Source organism: Pseudovirgaria hyperparasitica (assembly GCF_010093815.1).
Source record: "Pseudovirgaria hyperparasitica strain CBS 121739 unplaced genomic scaffold EJ05scaffold_26, whole genome shotgun sequence".
In the NCBI taxonomy this organism is placed as follows: Eukaryota; Fungi; Ascomycota; class Dothideomycetes; order Acrospermales; family Acrospermaceae; genus Pseudovirgaria; species Pseudovirgaria hyperparasitica.
The window spans coordinates 220,656-239,213 of record NW_022985574.1 but is presented as its reverse complement, the minus strand read 5'-3'; the positions used below and the strand labels follow the sequence as shown (position 1 = coordinate 239,213).

General features: G+C 48.1%; 9 protein-coding genes across 9 annotated transcripts; 2 read left to right on the top strand and 7 right to left on the bottom strand.

The window, feature by feature from the left end:
- Positions 1-504: 504 nt before the first annotated feature.
- Positions 505-983, bottom strand: EJ05DRAFT_490524 (uncharacterized protein; the record flags this gene model as incomplete). The annotated part of the gene is made up of 2 exons (XM_033745890.1): positions 505-774; positions 879-983. The coding sequence occupies 2 exons, from the start codon at positions 981-983 to the stop codon at positions 505-507; spliced, it is 375 nt and encodes a 124-aa protein (XP_033595371.1).
- A 292-nt stretch (positions 984-1,275) lies between these two features.
- Positions 1,276-2,228, bottom strand: EJ05DRAFT_480830 (uncharacterized protein). The gene has a single exon (XM_033744945.1). The coding sequence runs from the start codon at positions 2,120-2,122 to the stop codon at positions 1,640-1,642; it is 483 nt and encodes a 160-aa protein (XP_033595370.1). The 5' UTR covers positions 2,123-2,228; the 3' UTR covers positions 1,276-1,639.
- A 194-nt stretch (positions 2,229-2,422) lies between these two features.
- EJ05DRAFT_421033 (uncharacterized protein) lies at positions 2,423-2,962 on the bottom strand (the record flags this gene model as incomplete). The annotated part of the gene is made up of 1 exon (XM_033741469.1): positions 2,423-2,962. A coding segment is annotated over one exon (540 nt), but the record flags the coding sequence as incomplete, so codon positions are not given.
- An 819-nt stretch (positions 2,963-3,781) lies between these two features.
- EJ05DRAFT_490522 (uncharacterized protein) lies at positions 3,782-4,367 on the top strand (the record flags this gene model as incomplete). The annotated part of the gene is made up of 2 exons (XM_033745889.1): positions 3,782-3,829; positions 3,915-4,367. 2 exons carry the CDS (start codon positions 3,782-3,784, stop codon positions 4,365-4,367), a joined length of 501 nt encoding a protein of 166 aa, XP_033595368.1.
- Positions 4,368-4,629: 262 nt separating this feature from the next.
- Positions 4,630-5,545, bottom strand: EJ05DRAFT_422990 (uncharacterized protein; the record flags this gene model as incomplete). The annotated part of the gene is made up of 2 exons (XM_033741482.1): positions 4,630-5,079; positions 5,147-5,545. Coding segments are annotated over 2 exons (849 nt in total), but the record flags the coding sequence as incomplete, so codon positions are not given.
- A 4,392-nt stretch (positions 5,546-9,937) lies between these two features.
- EJ05DRAFT_480827 (uncharacterized protein) lies at positions 9,938-10,906 on the bottom strand. The gene has a single exon (XM_033744944.1). The coding sequence runs from the start codon at positions 10,573-10,575 to the stop codon at positions 10,183-10,185; it is 393 nt and encodes a 130-aa protein (XP_033595366.1). The 5' UTR covers positions 10,576-10,906; the 3' UTR covers positions 9,938-10,182.
- A 723-nt stretch (positions 10,907-11,629) lies between these two features.
- On the bottom strand, positions 11,630-12,398 carry EJ05DRAFT_480824 (uncharacterized protein). The gene has a single exon (XM_033744943.1). The coding sequence runs from the start codon at positions 12,010-12,012 to the stop codon at positions 11,770-11,772; it is 243 nt and encodes an 80-aa protein (XP_033595365.1). The 5' UTR covers positions 12,013-12,398; the 3' UTR covers positions 11,630-11,769.
- Positions 12,399-14,216: 1,818 nt separating this feature from the next.
- Positions 14,217-16,443, top strand: EJ05DRAFT_490518 (uncharacterized protein; the record flags this gene model as incomplete). Its single annotated transcript, XM_033745888.1, has 5 exons — positions 14,217-14,564; positions 14,655-15,169; positions 15,221-15,373; positions 15,426-16,152; positions 16,252-16,443. The coding sequence occupies 5 exons, from the start codon at positions 14,217-14,219 to the stop codon at positions 16,441-16,443; spliced, it is 1,935 nt and encodes a 644-aa protein (XP_033595364.1).
- A 1,143-nt stretch (positions 16,444-17,586) lies between these two features.
- Positions 17,587-17,808, bottom strand: EJ05DRAFT_445882 (uncharacterized protein; the record flags this gene model as incomplete). Its single annotated transcript, XM_033742202.1, has 1 exon — positions 17,587-17,808. A coding segment is annotated over one exon (222 nt), but the record flags the coding sequence as incomplete, so codon positions are not given.
- Between the last annotated feature and the right edge of the window lie 750 nt (positions 17,809-18,558).

Here is an 18,558-nt window from a genome sequence, read left to right as displayed (position 1 = left end):
AAAGTAGCTTGACACATTACGCATCGCAATTTTGCATGTACCCACACTTCCAGACATCTTATGAAAAATCCATTTCTAGAGAAACGAGACCCTAATTTGAGCCTCGGTGCTTATCTGTTGCATAAATTGTTCTAGTCCTTTAGAGAAGCTGCATAGCTCCTTTCAATGTTTCCTTGATTATGTTTCTCGCCAGGATCTCCAAGGCGACAACACCAGTCTACAGACCTCGGTCATCTAAGCCTTAAGATTTCGTCGTTTACGTATGAATAATATTCGACATCTCGCCAACAACACCCTCGAACAACAAGTAGTACTTCTACGGGTGTAGTACCTCCGAAACCTTAGCGTCATGCCCTCTACGAAGTCTTATGATACAATCTCTAATGCTTCACTATGTTCCCGCGGCTAGTGTAGACACACTCTCTACATATTTCGCACCGAAACCGCAAGTCAGCGTGTCTACTTTGCTGGTGTTTGATCAGATTATTTGTCGTTTAGAATTGCTCATTGCAAAGCTTGCAATAGTGTTCGCGTCTCCTGATTGTTTTGCGTGTCGTACCCGCCCGCTGCTTCAGTCGTAGGTCTGATCCCAGTCTCTTGTTCACTTGTAGCACTCTGCTGTTCGACCAACAGAAGCACACCTAAAACAGATCCTCGCATCCAATCCTCCTCATACGACTTATCGTTATAATCGAGCTGATACATAAATCCAATCATCTTGGCAACGATTTCAGGATCATCGTCTATCAATCTTATGGTTCTTGTATCTTGCTCCTGTTGATGATAAGTAGGTATCTGAACCTCAACAAGTCCGCGTACTTTACCTCAAATCCTGACATGCACATTTTTCGAAAGACCTTCGAATGTGCAAAACACACTATCCGATGAGTTGGGAAGTATCGCCCGGGGCATACGATCATTAAATCGGAGAACTCTCCATCAATTGCCAATCTATGAGATGTAAGCTTGCTCACGCTATACATGGTATATCAGAAATGAACATATTAACTTACTCTTGAAAGGATTGAAAAAGCGCCTGGGCTGCAGCTGCTCCCGCGACTTTCTTTACAGCCGTGTTTGTGAGCGAAAAACCCCATTGTGGTGTACTATACAGGGACGTAATACGCCTCGATGAAATCTCTTTCTTAAGGCCATGTGTAGCTTTTGTATAGCGTTTTCAAGTACGTGATGGCAATGGGCACACAAGTGAGGCTTCGTTGAGATACCCCACAAACGTCAGCCTTGGCGTCTGACTCAGCTGTCACGTGCCTGCAGCTACGTTTGCATTTGTCGCTTTCATTGGGGTGTCTAAGCTGTAAATATTCAACACTAGCAGTACAGCATTAAATGAACACCCATACGGCTAACGGTAAGTACACAATATCGACCGGCTGCTAAGAGAGGCTCAGATGAGGCCGATAAGCTGACTGAATAGTGAATGCTCAGTCCAAGGTCCTGGGTGACTGGCTCCAGAAACTTTTTCTTGCCGCTGTCTGCGCGGAAGTCAATTCTGTATGCAACCTGTACCAATGATAACGGACTTCCTTCGTAGTATGCAGCTCAAGCGGCATACTGTCGCCTTGTTCACCACAGCTTTTTAATCCTTTGCTTCTTGAATTTCCATTCTCAATGCTGCTTGTTATCGTTTTTGGCCTGCTTTCCCCGCTTTGTCTTTCGTTGTACGTGTTTGCTTGTCCTCATTCTCTTTCTTCTGCTGTGCCTTTGCATTGTCTCTCCTCAGCTTTTCTTCCCTGGCGCGCTTCTCCTTCTCCCTGTTCTCCATCTTCCTCTTCACTTTAGCTTCCTTTGCTCTTTTTACCTTTTCTTCGTTTTCTTTCTTCCGCTGAGCCCTGATCTTCTCTTTTTTCAATTTGTCTTCCTTGGCCTTCTTCTCCTTCTCCTTGCTTTCCATCTTCCTCCTCGCTTTCTCTTCCCGTGCTTTCTTTTCCTTCTCCTTGTTCTCTATCTTCTGCTGTGCCTTTTGCCTCTCTCTCTTTACCTTTTGTTCCTTAGCCTTCTTCTCCTTCTCCATATTTTCCATCTTCCTCTTCGCCTTATCCTCTCTTGCTTTCCTTTCCTTCTCCTCATTCTCTTTCTTGCGCTTTGGCTTACTGGTTGTCATTATTTCCTTATCAACCTTTCTCTTTCTCATTGCAATCTCTTCTGTGAGCCTCGTCGCCGCGATATCACAGGTCACTTTCTGGACATGTGAACCATCAGGTTTAGAGCACTGTAGGGAATCAGCATTTACGTGATCAACATGTAGCGTCAGGTAAAATCTGACTTCACAAACCGCCTCTAGGGTAGTCACTGTTGCGAAATCAAGAGCTTGTGATGGGAGGTGTGACCTAGGATCAACGAAATTGTCGTTGCCAGCAATGGTCACTATCGCCCTGATGTGCTGCATTTCTGGCAAGATCTTGACAAGTCTCCATGGAATCCGCACTATCTCTGGTGATGGGAATTTTTCGGCCCACTCTTGAGTCCTATCGATCGGCCAACTTTGGTAGCTGAACTCTTCGGCCCCTTTGACAGTTGGATGTATCATATGAATAGACTTCACACAGCGGCCACCGATCACACCCTTCAAGATGGGTTCCTCGATGAGCTGGTAATTCGTATATCCACTTGGATTAAGCTTCTCCGGCGGAGGGGGTGACAGGACGGTAACTTTTGAGCTCTTTAGTATGTGGCATGCGAACAGGGCGGATGCGCCTTTCACGTAGATGGTCCATTGACGGGCCGATTTTTTCGGTTTCAAGCAAGACGAGTGTCGCTCATCCATCAGTGGGCCCATTACTGTTGTCAAGGTTTGAAGATTCCTCTTGTCGGCCCATGCTTGGGCCTTTTCGCGTGGTATGCCAGTCCACAACACTTGCGAGTCTTTACGGCACTCATGGTCAAATTGACGCTGTATTTGCTCTGCTTCTTCGACCGAAAGCAATATACGAATGAGTTTGATCAATGAGATCGGTCCTTGGGGAGCCAGGCTCTCAGCGGATCGACCGTAATCCATTGTATATCTGACAGTCTGCGGCACGTCTCTGCCGGCGATATCATTTCCGGATCATGATTCACCGCCATGGGTGTCGAAGATGGACTGACGACCAACATCGTGGTGAAAGTACTCTTCTTGAACGCGGGGTAAGGCCCGGAAGCGCCGGTGTCACAGCGGGCACCTGACACGGTAGGAGCAAGCCCCAATAGACTCCCACGTACTCCATGACGTGCGTGAGTCCTAACGTCCTATCGTGACTTTCAGATTGCGAAAATCCATTGCAGTGCCACAAGCGATGACGCGTAGGCTAAGTTTGTCCGTTATTATTATGTCTCTGAACGAGATCATTTGTGCAGCCTGTGCAAAGGCTTTCCGTCGTTTGCCGGAGGCGTTGCAAGCCCGTCACCTAGGCTGGTCTTGGCGGAGGCTGCAGCCTTTCCCAAAGTCCAGGATCTCCTTTCAGGCTTTAAATCTGCACAACCTCAAATATCCTGTGTCATAAGTGTTACGATTACTTTGTACAGCTTTGCATTTTCTATTTAGGCCATCTTACGAGCTCATATGTTATATTAAATGTCACAGGACGAGGGCTTCAGAGCCAGCGCGGCTACGCTGCAACGACGTCTCAGGATTGATATTTGCCTCTTCCAGTTCATCATCGCCATTTTAACCTTCTACTGCGCAATCGCAATCACTTGTTACCGCCCCTAGGGCAATTCCATCCTCACCTCAGCTGCAAGACCTTCGCTAACCGGTGCCAATTCGACACTATCACATCCCTGCATGACCGGGACAAGTGAAGACACCGTAGATCTTGGTGCTGTGCTAGTTGTAAGCTCAACTTTACTCCTCATGTCTTACTGTAACTTACTCTGCCGATGAAAGGAGCATAAGTTACTGATAACCTCGACTGTAGGCAATAGCACCTTACATTGTTCTTTGTCCTGATACGTTCTCCTTCGTCCTTTACCTCATCTCCTTCTTGTTCGGCATATTCGCATTCAACTCCCTGCACACAGAAGACTTCGACCTTTTTGACGGTTACGATTTTTTGGTCATTACGGGTCTGCTGTCTCTCGACCGGCAGAGTGCCTTTGCGAGCTTCCAGGCCATAATGCCGATGGTGATCTGGAGTGCGACTGTGCTACTACCACTTGTGCATTGGCTGGTTAAGAAGATTTCTCCAGCGATGTATGTACGCTATAGACGGATGCGGAAATCGCAGGCGCATGAATTCCGGAGAATAATGGGTCGAGGCGAAAGAGTGGGCAATGTCGAGGCTGGGGGGGGGGGGGAGTCTGTAGGAAGAGAAGAGGCGGAAAGAATTAACGAGGAGACACCACTGAGAAGAGACGAGAGGAAGACATAATAACATGCTCAATGTCTTTATTACGAATAGGATGAGGTTAAGCAGCCGGGTGTATATGTGAACTCAAGCTATACGGGCAATGAAGATGAATATATCAGGAGAGTATGGCATAGGTCACATACAATAAAGAGTATTGGAAAGGGTGAAAGGAGTGGGTATTCATATCTCCGAGCTCAAGCTCTACCTTTTGCATAACATCGTCATTCCTGAATCATGTAAAACCCAGAAGTTTCTGTCGTCCTGTAATAAGACTATGGAAATTCTGTTGGACCTTCTCAAAACGCACAAGATTACAGCTCTCGCTTTCGAGGTGATTGAAAAGTGCGGCGAGGCTGACAAATTCACTGCCACACTTACCGTTTGAACAATGATACAGCTTTTGGCTATGAGCTGGCGAGCCCAGATGCTGATTAAGCTGTCGAACAGTGTCGAATTCTCGATGGCAAAGATAGCATTCATAGCTAAACCCATTCCACGTGGCACCTGTCGCAATATTCTGAGTCTCGAACTCAGGATACTCAATGATTTCCATCGTTATTATACCTCCGGAATCGCGGTTCCTAATTGCCCGGTAAATCTTTTCTCGATTAAGATTGTTGGCTCTGGAGCATGAAGCAGATTCAAGGTGGGATAGCCCGCTGGCTGAGGTGAAAGGCCCCTTGCAAAAATGGCACTGTACCTGAGTCCCGCGGTGGATGCTCGAGCTGAGATGCTTAATAGTGTTAGTGAATAGTGGAAATAGCAACAAGCGATCTCTGCGAGCAGCATGAGGAGCTAACCATCTCGAGGTTGTTCTCGTTCGTAAAACCTCTGTCACAAGCACCACAATATTTGCTTTTCCAGTGATTTAAGGCATCCATATGCTGATTAGCAGAATTTTGATTATGGAACCTTCGATCACATATCTCGCATTTGATCTGTGGAGCCCAATGGCCCTTATCGTTCATATGCTGAGTGGCAGCATTCTGACTATGGAACCTCCGATCACAAGTCTCGCATTCGAATTGAGGTGTCCAGTGTTTGCTATCGTCCGTGTGCTGGTTGGCGGACCGTTGAGTATCGAATTCGCGATCGCATGTTTCGCATTCAAACCGTGGCGCCCAGTGACTAAGCGCATCCATATGCTGGTTTGCAGCATGTTGGCTGACGAATTCTCGCTCGCATGTTTCGCACTCATATTCGTCGTACATCTTCGAACTGTGACATAGGACTGCTCAAGTGTGCAATGGAAGCCCGTGAAAGGCGCCGAGAACATCCGGATGATGAAGTCAGTGAACAAAATGCCGGAGTGGTTGTCCAGTACGTCACGCTTCTTCGATGTTTTCTTAATATTGAAGTTGGCCGGACTTTGAGCGTGGGAAGATAGATGGGCTCGGAGGTGGAAGCGAGGGTTGGTCGTGGTGTGGCACAGCATATCTTTTACAGCCTTGCCAGTGTGACACAGAAAGCGGGGCAATCCGCACGCTTGGAAATGCTTCATTGTGCCGTATGGCGTGCGCGGAACCTGTACAGATGTACAGTGCGGTCTCGCCATAACGATATGGTATTTTTGATCAATTTTCTAGCAATATAGCGTTATAACGAGTGAAATTTTGGTGAAAAGTGGTCAATGCGGCCTTAACTTCAACTCGCGCACGTGCCGTAATGAGGCTTTCTTGGCATCATTATAACGAGACCACACTGTACTCCCACAGATAACGATATACATATCCCTGCTCATGTCGAGCGTTTCCATTGCTTGAAGCATTAAGGCAGCTAATAATAATAATAATAATAATATAATAATATTGTATAACTAGGTAGAGTAATACTCTACAGGCGTATGCCTCCTCTAGTCTAAGCTATTATATAAGAAGAAACCTACATGTAGGAAAAACTTTGCCTATATATGTATACAGCCATAGGAGTAACCCATAGGCCTACAGCCTGTGTTACCGTGGTTTTGCCCTCAGGCAGCACGTGCAGGTGCGGGGATTATTAGTCAAGGGCAGCCCTTGACTAATAATCGGAGTTTTCTCGGGGTCTTCCCGGCGTGTACCGGGCTTCTTCCGGTATATATGTCCTCGTCCATTGGTACTGGGGGAGAGGGAGATGCGCTAGCATCCACTGGGCGACGTTCCTAGGGTATTCGTTAAGCCATCGTGTGATGTCAGAGGTCTTAGTCGTGTGGATAAGTGATTGTCTTTGAGTGTATAGATCGGGGCATATTGCGAGGTAGTGTCGTATGGTACCTCTCCGCCCACACCCTTCGCACCACGGGGACGCGTTTGGAACGCCTCTTAGGTGTAAGTAGTGTGGAAGCCCCATGACACCCATACGGGCTTGATGGAGTATAGATGCCTGGGCCTTTGTAAGCCCTTTGTACATCCATTTACTTGGCTCCTTCCATGGTCCTTGGATCCATTGTGGATACCTGTCCTGTTGGGAGGCCCATTGGGAGCGTAGCACCTCCCTCTGTTTGTCATATATCCACGATCTCAGGCTTAGGAGGACGTCTGGGTTATTCCTGATTTCTCGCGCGGTTGTATTTGAGTCTATCTCCACGGAGCACTGGTACCGTAGTCTTGTTCGGCCTGTTCGTGGAAGTGCCTGGCAGTGTATGCGAATTCGCGTGCGCAACTCGGCGCCTCCAGTTCGAAGTCGGATGACTTCTGCAGGTTCGACGTGCCCTATACCATCAGGCCCTGCTCCTGTTTTCGCCTTATCTCATCCCCTCTGGGCTTATACATCCGGCTCTACTAGAAGAGGGGCACGACGCCTCCTCCAGCCAGGAAACTGCGAGGTTTGCTCCTTAAACCCATGTCACCAGCGTGCGTGCCTAGCGACACGTTCTGTCTCTTCATGAATCGACACGCGCATCCGTTCTCTCGGGCCATATAGTAGTCTCCCCGGCCAGGACGTGATCCCGCCTACTTCTAGGTACACCAAAGGTCAGAGCCCATTGAAGGGGTGAGGTCCTTGGAGCCAGCAGTCACTACTATATACCACGCCCCGCCTTCAAGCATGGCTGCTATCCGGTTTCGCGTTGCCCATGAGGATCTCTCCACGATGGGCCGACCGTGTCTTGCAGGCGAGCATCCTTTGAATCCCATACGTGTACACTCGCGTGACGCGCCTAGGCGACTCAAGCATCCTCTACCTACTAACCCGACTTGTTTCCACTGCTTTTTGATGGGTCCCTGTAGCCGCCTCTTGCCTGTGTCCGTGTACCATTGTCTGTGTGCACTAGTATCCTGCCTCCCACGGTAGACTGTGACATCTCTCGTGCGCGGGAGCCACTCTACCTATCTACGGTGTAAGTGGTATCTCGTATCGAGCGAAAGGTCTTAACAGAGTCGCGCTGCTGGTGGTCGCGCTGGGCAGCTTAACAAACGTAGTTTAACACTGCAGGAGAGTCAGCCTTAGCAAGTTCATCAGCAGCAGTCTGTAGTTGCCCTCGACGTGATTTCTCGCTGATCCTCACGCACCCAGAGCCATTCAAGCCTCGAGGTGTCCTGTCGCGCTGCTGGGACTTCCGCTTTCTCTACCCATATGGTATGGTAGATTCAGGCCTGCTTTCGACACAGCAGCAGCGCGTCGGGTGGTTTTCTTATCCCGGTATCCTCGTGGACTCCTCTTGACGCGTTGATTGAGAACAGGATGGAAGTGTATGCTGTCCCAGCTGGTTTGTTGCGGTGTGGTCCCTGTAGAGTGACGCGTCGCGAAAACTCTGCAACCACCCACCCAGCGACGACGAGGTCGCCATCAACGCCGCTCCGAACCTCTTGCTACCTCCGAGGAGGCATTGCCCAGCTGCGACGACGTGGACGCGGTTCGTGAGACTTCGCAGCCTAGGCATAATATATAAGATACGGAAGTATTGCAGCCTGATAATAGTAGGACAGAGAATGTTCGGACACTAGTCATTGGAGTCCGTAGTGAAATGCTATGATTGGTAGGCCAGGATAGATCAAGTAATACTGCGAAACCATCATCGAATATCGTGCAGAGATCAACGGAGGCAGCGCCGCCAATCAGGATATAAGAGTGCTTCTGGCGTAAGTACAGCGTTACCAAGCACAGATATCCGGTCCTAATATCGACTGAGAGATCGAAGTTCTGATTGGATGATCTTGCTTCACGGGGAAAAAAGCTTCATGGGAGTTGTTGAACTTCGTGATCATACGTTTGATGCTACAAAGGCTTAGCACACTGTGCACGTGATACCATGAAACCAGATGAGAAATAGACTAGTTTTCTTGACGGAACATGTCCATACGCTCAGAAAAGAAGCGGATTCAGGTGAATGTAAAATCCTGCATGCTTTGAGACCCCTCGAGACTATTAAATTCTCGAAGCAGACGGAAAGGTGATACTCAAGGGAACATTGAAGTGGGTGCGGGACAATAAAGACGACGTCATTGGCTATCTCGATCGGTATAAAGCTAGACCTCCACTTCACAGCGCTCGACAAAAGGGCCTCAACGTTGGCTACAACAATCTGGATACCTTCTGAGACTAAAAAAGGCCCTGTACGGACTCAAACCAAGCCCTCTCTTATGATATAAGACTCTAAAGGCAGCCACCGAGCTAGGGTACACCGTGGTTGAGGGGGTGCCATGCTTGTTTACCGATGGACAAGGTGTGATCATGTTCTTCTATGTACGAACACCTTCGCGCGGACATGATCAAGGAAGGGAAAGAGACGTACGACGGACTGCTAATAGAGACCAAAGCTGGATATAGTACGCGGTGATTAGGTTCGCACTCAAAACGGGGAGGTTAGCATGAACGAAATAGAGGGAATGCCATGAGGGCAGAAGAGGTCTGGTTTCAATCAGGAAGCAGTTTGGTAGATTCGCTTAGCTAGAAGTGGGGCTATATAGGACCACGACCCTACAAAGCCAAATGGAAATCCAACCAACTAAGTTAACCAAACAATTAATCAATATTGCGGAATATGTCGATGTGCAACCATCACATCTGACAACTATACCAACTAACAAGTCAGTCGACTTGTATTCTGTCAGACAATTTATAGCCGATAAAGTTACGTCGTAATTACCATTGGTTCAGGATCTGCTTGCTGTGATTTCGATGGAGTACAGGTGAAGAGTAGAACGTCTACAGAGTACCTACCAGTTTCAACGGTAGCTGTACAACACCTTCCATGGTGTGATTCTCGATATGTTGTGCGAGGGGACACGCGGCCATTAGCATACTTCCAGCCACACTCTTTCACCCCCAGCACAGCAAGGCCACATATCAGTGGGCTTTTATATTCACGCCCCACACGATGGTCGATTAGGTGGGTGCAGAATCGTAAACATGCCAGCTGCACCTCGACTGGGCGATACGATTCAATTCAATATTCGGACGCGTGTGAGGAGCGTAAAGAGCTCTTGGCTCCTTGGCTTTAATGTTGGCGTCGCAGATAGACAGAGGCAAAAGCGGTGGCTGAGTAGGTGATCAATGCGTAGTATCCTGGTGGTCGATGAGGTGCCTCTGACTACGACTGCTCCCCTCAGGGACGGCCTTTCTTCAGGGCCCCAGACTCCGCGAAGAACTTGGGCCGGGTTGCCCGCCGCAACTGTGTGTTTAGGTACAGTCTGGGTCGCCATTAGTACAGTCGAGACACGACATATGTGTACAGAATATGATTAACCTTGCAGACTACCGAGCCAGCATCTGCCATCAAAAAGCAAAGCACCGTCAGCGACAGGAAGATCGGCATCGTATATCCTGTCGCATAGTAGATGGGTATGCTGATAAACACAAAGAAGAACAGGTACGCCCATGTATGCGCCTCCCAGCCCTTCACAAAGTCCAACATCACCTATGCTAAAGACTTATCTCGTGGTTGCATCCGCGCGAGACACGTACGCTGGACCTTCCTCTTCGCACCCTTCTCCACACTAAGCACCCTCAAAGCTTGAGGACCCAGCTCACTCAACATAGGCGCTTGACTCGACTCGCTAGCCCTCTTCTCGTCGTCCTCAGCCATGCGCTCAGATGCAGTCTCAGACTCAGCCTCATCTTCAGTCGCCACAAATTCGCTTCGTCGCACCTTTTCCATGCCAAGCTGCAACAGCCGTGAGGTATATGCCGTGACAACATATTGCGCCACATACCCGACGATGAAGACAACCATCATCTTGCCGACTTCACCGCCGCTAATGGCGGGGCTGAGCGGTAAGAGGATAAATGAAGATGTGAAGTACAGATTCATAGTCCGATATCAATGACAGCGAGGACCTAGTACTGTTAGTATGGCGGTGGTTTGACTTGCGGGCAAGGACTGAGTTTGTCTGAAGTTACCAGCTGCGGCGCACAACTGTCAGAATATCAGCCCAAATATAAGGCATGAAGAAGTTGGCCGAGCAATCCTCGACCACAGTGTATTATGTAAGCAAGCTGATAACTGTATATCGGCGGATAAGACTTCAGGGTTGAATTGAGGCCTTGAAGTCTGAAATCATGTCTATAAAAGAAGCCGACTTCTCCATGAAAGGAGGAAATCAGATCAATCAAGGAACAATCTTCCCACAATCTCCAACAGCATCTCTGGCCGGTGTGTCCATATCCTTGGCAGTTGAAGCACTGTGTTAGTGCCCATGCCGTGGTTCGGCCATGAGTAGTTCCCCTTCGGCTAGAAAACCTTCCTGTGTAATCCGAAGAGCAAGGGCGGGGTCCCTTAGCTCCACTATTATGGTGGAGTGTCTCTTCATCCCTGTTTTCACGCCCTGCGTGTTCTTCCACCATGCCTTCTCGATCTTTATCCCCGGGTATTTCTTCTCGTTGGCCTGTTCCATTCTCTCGACGTCGTCGTTACCAATGACCTGTCCGCGGACAGATACTGCGTGGACCATGATCGGGTATGTGGCCGTTCGGACGGACGCACCCGGGATAAGCAAATTATACCTATTTTTAAGACTTTTAGCCACTTCTACGGATACACTTCAGTCCAGTCCAGTTCAACTTCAATTCTACTACTAGGATTGACAGTTCAATCCAATTCTACGACGGCTAGAATTGAAGTACTTCAGTCCAGTTCAACTAGAGGCCCAAAGTTGAACTGAACTGATTGATAGGAAGTGTGGTTGCGTTGAAGATGTATGAGGACGAGTGGCGCCTCAGTAAACTGTACGTCGCGTGCTTGAGGGTAGCATCAGGAGGGCTCTTTGGAAGTAATACGTGGAATGGTGGTAATATAGGCCTTCAAAGAACTGAGTCAGTATAGCGGGACGACCAACCCCTAGATTCCACTGAAACCCCCTTCTTAGCTCCGTCACACTTAGATAAGGTACATACGAATCTTTGCGATCCGAGCCATCATCTATGGACCGAACACTCAACTGACAGCCACCCAATTTATCAATCCTCCAATGCTTTAAATTTCGGTGTACCAAAGAAGGTCCCAAGACTAGCAATAATGATATAAGAAATAAAGAAGCTGTATGGATATTCCGGAATGATGTGAATATACCGTACCGTCGGGGTTATCTACTTCGGTCTCGATGTATACAAGTTGAATCTCGCCGGCAGTGTGGGTGATAGTCAGCTCAGGAAGCTCTTCGACGATCTTCCAGGTCGTTGTATTGTGCTCCTGGAGGATGTCGATGCCAACAAGGCTGCGCAGCGGCGCTTGCCAGATTCTGATGGCCATGAGATGAGAGCTTTGATCGAGGAGGTTCTAAAGTTGGAGGTGTAGGAAGGGCAACTAACCATCCCGAGAAGCTCGATAAAGCACTGATTCGGCCGGGCAGAATTGACCGGCGAGTGAAGTTCGGCTATGCGAAGCAAGTAGGGCGGAAGTGCCAGGTCGTTCCTCTGATATTCCTCCTGATCTGCGAAGATGGGATTGGGTCGCAGAACCATATTAACGACCAAGGAGAAGTACTATAACATGTCTCCTGGTCCATACTTCTCCCTGTGTGTACTTTCGTGACATACTGTAAAGCTGCTGTACTGTGATTGGTGCCCGTAGTAGCTGTTGCTGAGCGGTGAGTTAGGACAGGATCCCTGCTCGCATTGGGAAAGAAACAGTAATGCATACAGATAGCACGAAGGCAGTAGAAACTTGATCCTACAAGGGTACAGACACGCTAGCCCGGGGTAAAGCCGCTCTTGGCAACAATATGTTGCCAAGAGCGGCTGAAGGAGGAAGAGCTCTGTAATCCATCCGTAACTTTTTCAGCGCAACTCTTGGCACGTGTCGCGCGCACAACAAACACATTCTCTTCAGAAGATATGAGCAGGTCTTATAGAAATGTTGATCAAGTATCCTCCTTATGGTACCAAGGTTCTGAACGATCTTAAGAGAGTCTAGAATTAATAATTCTAGAGCCCAATGATTTTCAGATTCAAGAAGTTGCCGGTAATACTGTTGTAGGATATCGCATTATGACTCAACGTCGACACCAACTCCTGCTTTTCTGGCAGCAACTGCTTCCTCAAATGAGGTGTCTATCCTAGACATTATCACATTAGCCTTTTGCAAGCATGAAGGGACAAGACAGATATTGAGTTGTGCTGTCAAAGAGTTTGCCGTACATCAAGCCTCCCTAACTAAGTGCAGCTCTCCTACGCACTCGTCCAACCAACCATGCCTGTAAGGCTGTGGGGGGACCATATCCCACGGGGGCGGCGTGAAAGGAGCCCTGCCAGTGGTCTTCTTGGTTTTGAGTTTAGGAGATCTTTTGTGCCATGTTTATTGTGGCATAATTAATTGGACCTAGGTATCTTGCACTCTTCCGATAGGCGTGGGCATAAGATCAGCATCAGGTAGGCGGCAACATCATCGAGGTGCTGACTTCGCTTAGGAAATCGCCACAGCTTACGCATGCACTTGACGAAGTCTCAAAGACTTAAAATCCCTCTCTAGAACGCCTTCACCCGCAGCAAGAATGTGCGAGCACAACGGGACCATGGCGCAATCGTGAATCCGTACATGTCGAGAGTGCATATTATTACAACATTCTCGCGACAACGACATGATTGGATGTGCACCAACCCCCGGCTCGTACCTGTATAGCTGATAGATTTCTTGTTTTCGCGGAAAAAAACACTACCAACCGGGGGTCGCAAAACCCACCGATCACCGAAGCCATGAAAACATTCTCCATAATCTTTAGCTCCAAATCCGCAACTTGCATAACTTAAATCTCCTCTTCATCTTTGCCTTTAATTGTGCCTACAATTGGATCAATAACCTTAATACTATCACCACCACCAGGACATAGAGCTCCTGCTTTTACCGTATGTCCTTCGTCGTCGGAACCCCGACCTGGGCTGGTTCGCAACCTATTGAATATCAGCCGCCTACAAGACAATCTGCTACCTCGATACCTCTTGCGGGTCCAATTCCATACTGGAATACTACTTCACGCACCAAGAAGCGCTCATCTCGCGCTCAACAGGTGCGTCATGCATTCGTATTCAGATTATTCCAGACTTGGGAGGCTAAAACATTCGTTGGCTTGCAAAAATTGTCGTCTTCAAAGACGGAAGTGTGTTGGAAATCGACCCTGCTTGTTCTGTAGAGAGAAGAATATCGAGTGTGAATACGCGGAGGTTCCCCCTTCAAAGTAAGTATGCAAAGCAAGCGTGGCGATCGCTGAGTAACAAGCAAAGGGCCGACAAATCATTTCAACTCCTCACGGAGAAGTTGAATACTATAGAGGAACACTTGAACCGTAGATTAACTCGTATCGAAAACGGTTCGCGCGCCAATGGCACTCATCTTCAACCAGAAACCAACCATCATCCGCAACAGTATCAACACCAGCAACAACACCAGTACCGGCGAGAGCTAAATGAATTCGATGAGCATAGAACCGCTGCTCATTACCTTTTGAAACATGGCCAGCCATGGCAAAGTATTTCAATTCCATTGTGCCTCTCTCGGAGAATTACCCCCTTAAGATTGAAGAGGAACGGGGTAGTTTACAGATATACGGTTGGGGTGATGGTCTGACACACGAAGACGAGGCCCAGCAAGTCGGTAGTCACGCTAGCAGCAAAACCTACAGCGAAACTCTGTCCATGTGTTCTACGTCGGACAGCGGCCAAGCTTCCTATGGTTTTAATGACAAGGTGAATCGCCTCGATTTCACGCCATGCACGGTTAACAGACTTCTCGCGAGTTATCTGGATCACATGCATGTCTTCCATCCTTTCCTCGATAAAGCACGGCTAAAGAAACAGGTGGACGCATTTGTAGGCAGAATGAACCCTCCGGCCAGTACAAAATCTCCTCTACCTATTCCTCAGCACCTTTGAGATCATCATCGACCGACGAAAAGACAGAGAACGGATGTCGATGAGGGCGAGCCCACAGCCGTTCCGATCTACGCACGACCTGCACAAAGCCATGTTCGGCCTCCAAAGACTGGAGGGACCATAACAGATGCAATCATCCTACTTGTCCTTGCATTGGGCGCAGTTCTGCAGGAAGATAGACTGATCAGGGGTTCTCTCAACCCTCGCAATAAAATTGCCGAGTCAATCCACTCTCCTTCGACACGAATGCGATATTCACCTGTAACCTCAATAGGTCTTCGGTCGCCTGTCGAAGACAAGGATCCAGGCAGCCCAGCACGTTTAAACAAGGAACTCATGAATCTGGACGTTATTCCTGGTCTACACTACTATGCGTATGCGTATGCGTCCAATATCCTTGGGAATCTGTACGGTGGTAACGAAGTTTACCATGCCCAGGCGTTTCTACTAGCGAGCCTCTACATGAACCAACTTGGTCGTGGCTTAGAGAGCTATAGCTGGATTAATGCTGCAGCCCGGGTTATTAGGTTCAACCTTAGAATGTATCTTACTTCCTAGCTATATGAATCATGCAGAACGCTGACTCGCTGTAGAAATCACGTATATGTGAAGCCTGACCCTACGGACCCTTCTAAATATAATCGCCAGCAGCATCCCGATAATCTACCTCCTGGTGAGGTAGCCAAGTTTAAAATCAAGATGAATCTCCTCAAGTTCGTATATTGGTCAGCAGTACAGCTTGAAAGGTTAGTCTAAAACGATGAGGCACCATTAAATAGTAAAACTGAACTATAGCAGTGATATCCTTGCATATTTGCCACTACCAACAAGTCATATAACACTTTGGGAAGATCGAGTTGCCTATCCGAAAGATCAACCAGTGTCTGGCGAAACGGGACAAGTCGATAACCAGCGTGACATTATCATAGTGTTGTTTTTGGCACAGATACAGTTCCGTAAGATACTCAACCAGGTCCCTATGCATCTATCCACCTTATGGGACCATCCACCAGACAGCTTCCCAGCTGGCGTCTACGAGCCTCCATTCGGTAGAGAGGCGTCAACAGGCATACCTTCGTTTCTCAATTGGCTATATAACTGGCGAAACGTGAGTAAAGCGATGGGCGTGGATTGGGATGATTATGACGATCCTTCCCCCGATCTGAATATTGCTAGGCTACGGGCGGAATACTATGGAGCAGAAACAATCATTACTCGACCATACCTACACTACGTATACCATTGCCCAGAAGCCGACCGAGATGTACTTAAGCGAGCATGGACTTACATCAGATCTCGAAAAGCGAGCTTGACGGCTTCAAAGCTCCGGGAAGCGGAATGGGGGAATTCACTTGAAGATCTTCTTGATAGTGGTCCAACTCAGTCTTGGGATGGCATTAGTACCAAAGCCATCAGGAGCATGCTGCTTAGTCATACTTGTATGTGGTCCTCGATCCGGAGTACGAAAGCTTTCGACGGTATTCCAACGTCTAAAGGTAACGAATATTTTTGGCACAATCCATGCGTGAGTATCCTTCATTATTACATAAGATATCAAACACACGATATGAAACACCTAACATGAGACGACAGTCAATTCGGAAATTGCTTGGTTCTTGCACAGTGCTGCGAGTCTGTATGGTTTAAAGACCTTGACGGGTTTGCCCCGATCCATGAAATCCCCGAACTCCTTGAAGAAACAATGCACAAATGCAAAACATACTCAAACCTCGCACCAGCTCTTGTCAGAGATTATCAGATTTTACGCCAAGCTTCAGATAACATCAGAGGATTGAGAGCATCCAGCACGTATTAGATGTACTCTCCAGAAGAGCACACCTGATCATCATAGCTAGTACATTGTTTAAGACTCATATCATGTGGCGTGAAATAGCATCAAAATGGCAGTTTTAACTCTTGTCACTCTCACCGACACGCCTGGAAGTCCGTGACCCGGTGTGGTACCATGATGATCCCATGATGATCCCATGATCCGCTATGTTTTGCAAGGATATGTAAGCAAGTACCAGGATACTACAACTTAACCACTTTCCGTTAATCCAAGCGTGTTTGTAGCCTCATTTGGCTGAACATTGTGGATGTTGAGGTGCTGTGAGTGCTTGAGCTTTTCAGGCTCTATCATATGTTAGGCTTCTAATCCGCCTTATAGATCTTCAGGCGGGGCGGTGGTACATAAGTTTCAGGGTTGCTGCACCTTCTGTTAGGTGAACTCGACGCCCTGTCTTGACAATTTTATGTTTTGAGATCGGGATGCAGAGACCAACTGCGGTGTAGAACTTCGCTGTAGTGTGCAACGCTAGACGTGTCAAGAAACGACGAACAAAGGTGTTGTTGATAGCAAGATGCTCGGTGCCGTAGCCTCTATATCATATCTAGGCGGAATGTACAAGGGTGTCATCTTTTGCGATTGTGCGGTGGGCGAAAAGAGCGTAGGGGAGAAAGAGTTACCGAGTATCAGCAATAGAGTATTCATCCCAGTACAAAATATATAGTATTATCACTGGAAGTTTATGGTTCGGCGATATGCTCCAACAGGATATTGAAGCTGAGCAAAAGTGCCCACCTCGCGAGCTCGAAGTCTTGCAGGGATACATCAAATCCAGAAATCTCCGTAGAAATGCTCGAACTGCGATCCTTTGTCTTGACATGTATCTGATCAGGAGCGCTTCCATAACGTAAAATCGATCTTGCTGGAAAAGCCCCGGTTGTGGGAAAATCACTACAAGCATTCATCGTATCTGTCTCCTCAGCCAGACCATTGAGCACTTTGTTTGAGCGCGTGAAGGCACGGATTCGAGGGCGACCTGGTAAAGCGTTTCGATGGACTTCTAGAAGGACTTCGGATCCAAGCTCTCCCGCTACGCCGCACACAGACGACGCTTGGATGATAGGCCTCCATGCCTTTCCAGATTACCGGCATACGTTCTCAGTCACTTCTTTACGTCAGTGTTTCAACTGTTGAGGTATCAAGCTGCAGTCTTGTTTTAACAAGCCAGATTGGATTTGTAGCAGTCGCTGTTGGTATCCCAGCGGCAACGGCAGCGTAGGCGTGAACTATGGCCGCGTCTTCTCCGCACCCTAGCATCTGCGCTCCAAGATATTTACAGTTGCCGTATACGTAGAATTTAATTGCAGTTGCAGGGACTACGCCTGCAAGGCTTGGCCCGAGACCTCGATAGAAGTCGCGCTAGCCTTCGGTATGGGAGATGGAGCCAATGATCTGGAAGGTGCCGCGAATGTGGTCCTTCGATGGACCAAGAAAAGTAAGCCTGGACTGGACGGGAGACGCAGGAACGAGAGAAGGGCGGTGGTAATCTGATTGGAGTCGAGTTCGCAGACCATCAAGCGGGGATGTAACAAGCGCTGTGGCTAATCCTCCATTGCTTTAAGCAATCAAGGCTGTTCGTGACTTACGCGCCAGCAAGCAGATGTACCCAAGATCGTACCGGTCTCTGCTCTATCGAGCTACTATTTTTTGTCTTTGGAAGTATTGCTGAAGACTGAGAGCTGTGACGCATCGATTCCTGTGCCATTCTCGTGGTTCATCGACGGCTATGTGCGTGCAATGGAGTGCGAGCTACGACGAAACAAGTCGCGTTGAAACGGATGTACACGCATGCGACACAGAAGAATTCATTGGAAGACCAATCAAACGAGCAGTGAGAGAAAAATTGAGAGCGTGTTGATGAATATGGAGCTTCTGTAATATCGCAGTGAAAATCTCGAGGAAACACGAATCTAAGCTGCGAGAAAGTCTTGTAGTTTCGGCAGAGCCGAGGAGTCCCCGGGGGCTGAGTCAAACAACCCGAGTCTTGCAACGTCTCCAAAGACTTTCAATTCGGACTGAGTGTAGTCTACAACAAGATAGTTCTTCCACTTCGAAATCAATTCGCGAAATCTGTAGGTTTTG

What these genes read in the sequence shown, in the direction of transcription:
- EJ05DRAFT_480827 (XM_033744944.1), bottom strand. Translation starts at nt 10,575, where the DNA reads ATGAATCTGTACTTCACATCTTCATTTATCCTCTTACCGCTCAGCCCC.
- EJ05DRAFT_480830 (XM_033744945.1), bottom strand. Translation starts at nt 2,122, where the DNA reads ATGACAACCAGTAAGCCAAAGCGCAAGAAAGAGAATGAGGAGAAGGAA.
- EJ05DRAFT_480824 (XM_033744943.1), bottom strand. Translation starts at nt 12,012, where the DNA reads ATGGCCATCAGAATCTGGCAAGCGCCGCTGCGCAGCCTTGTTGGCATC.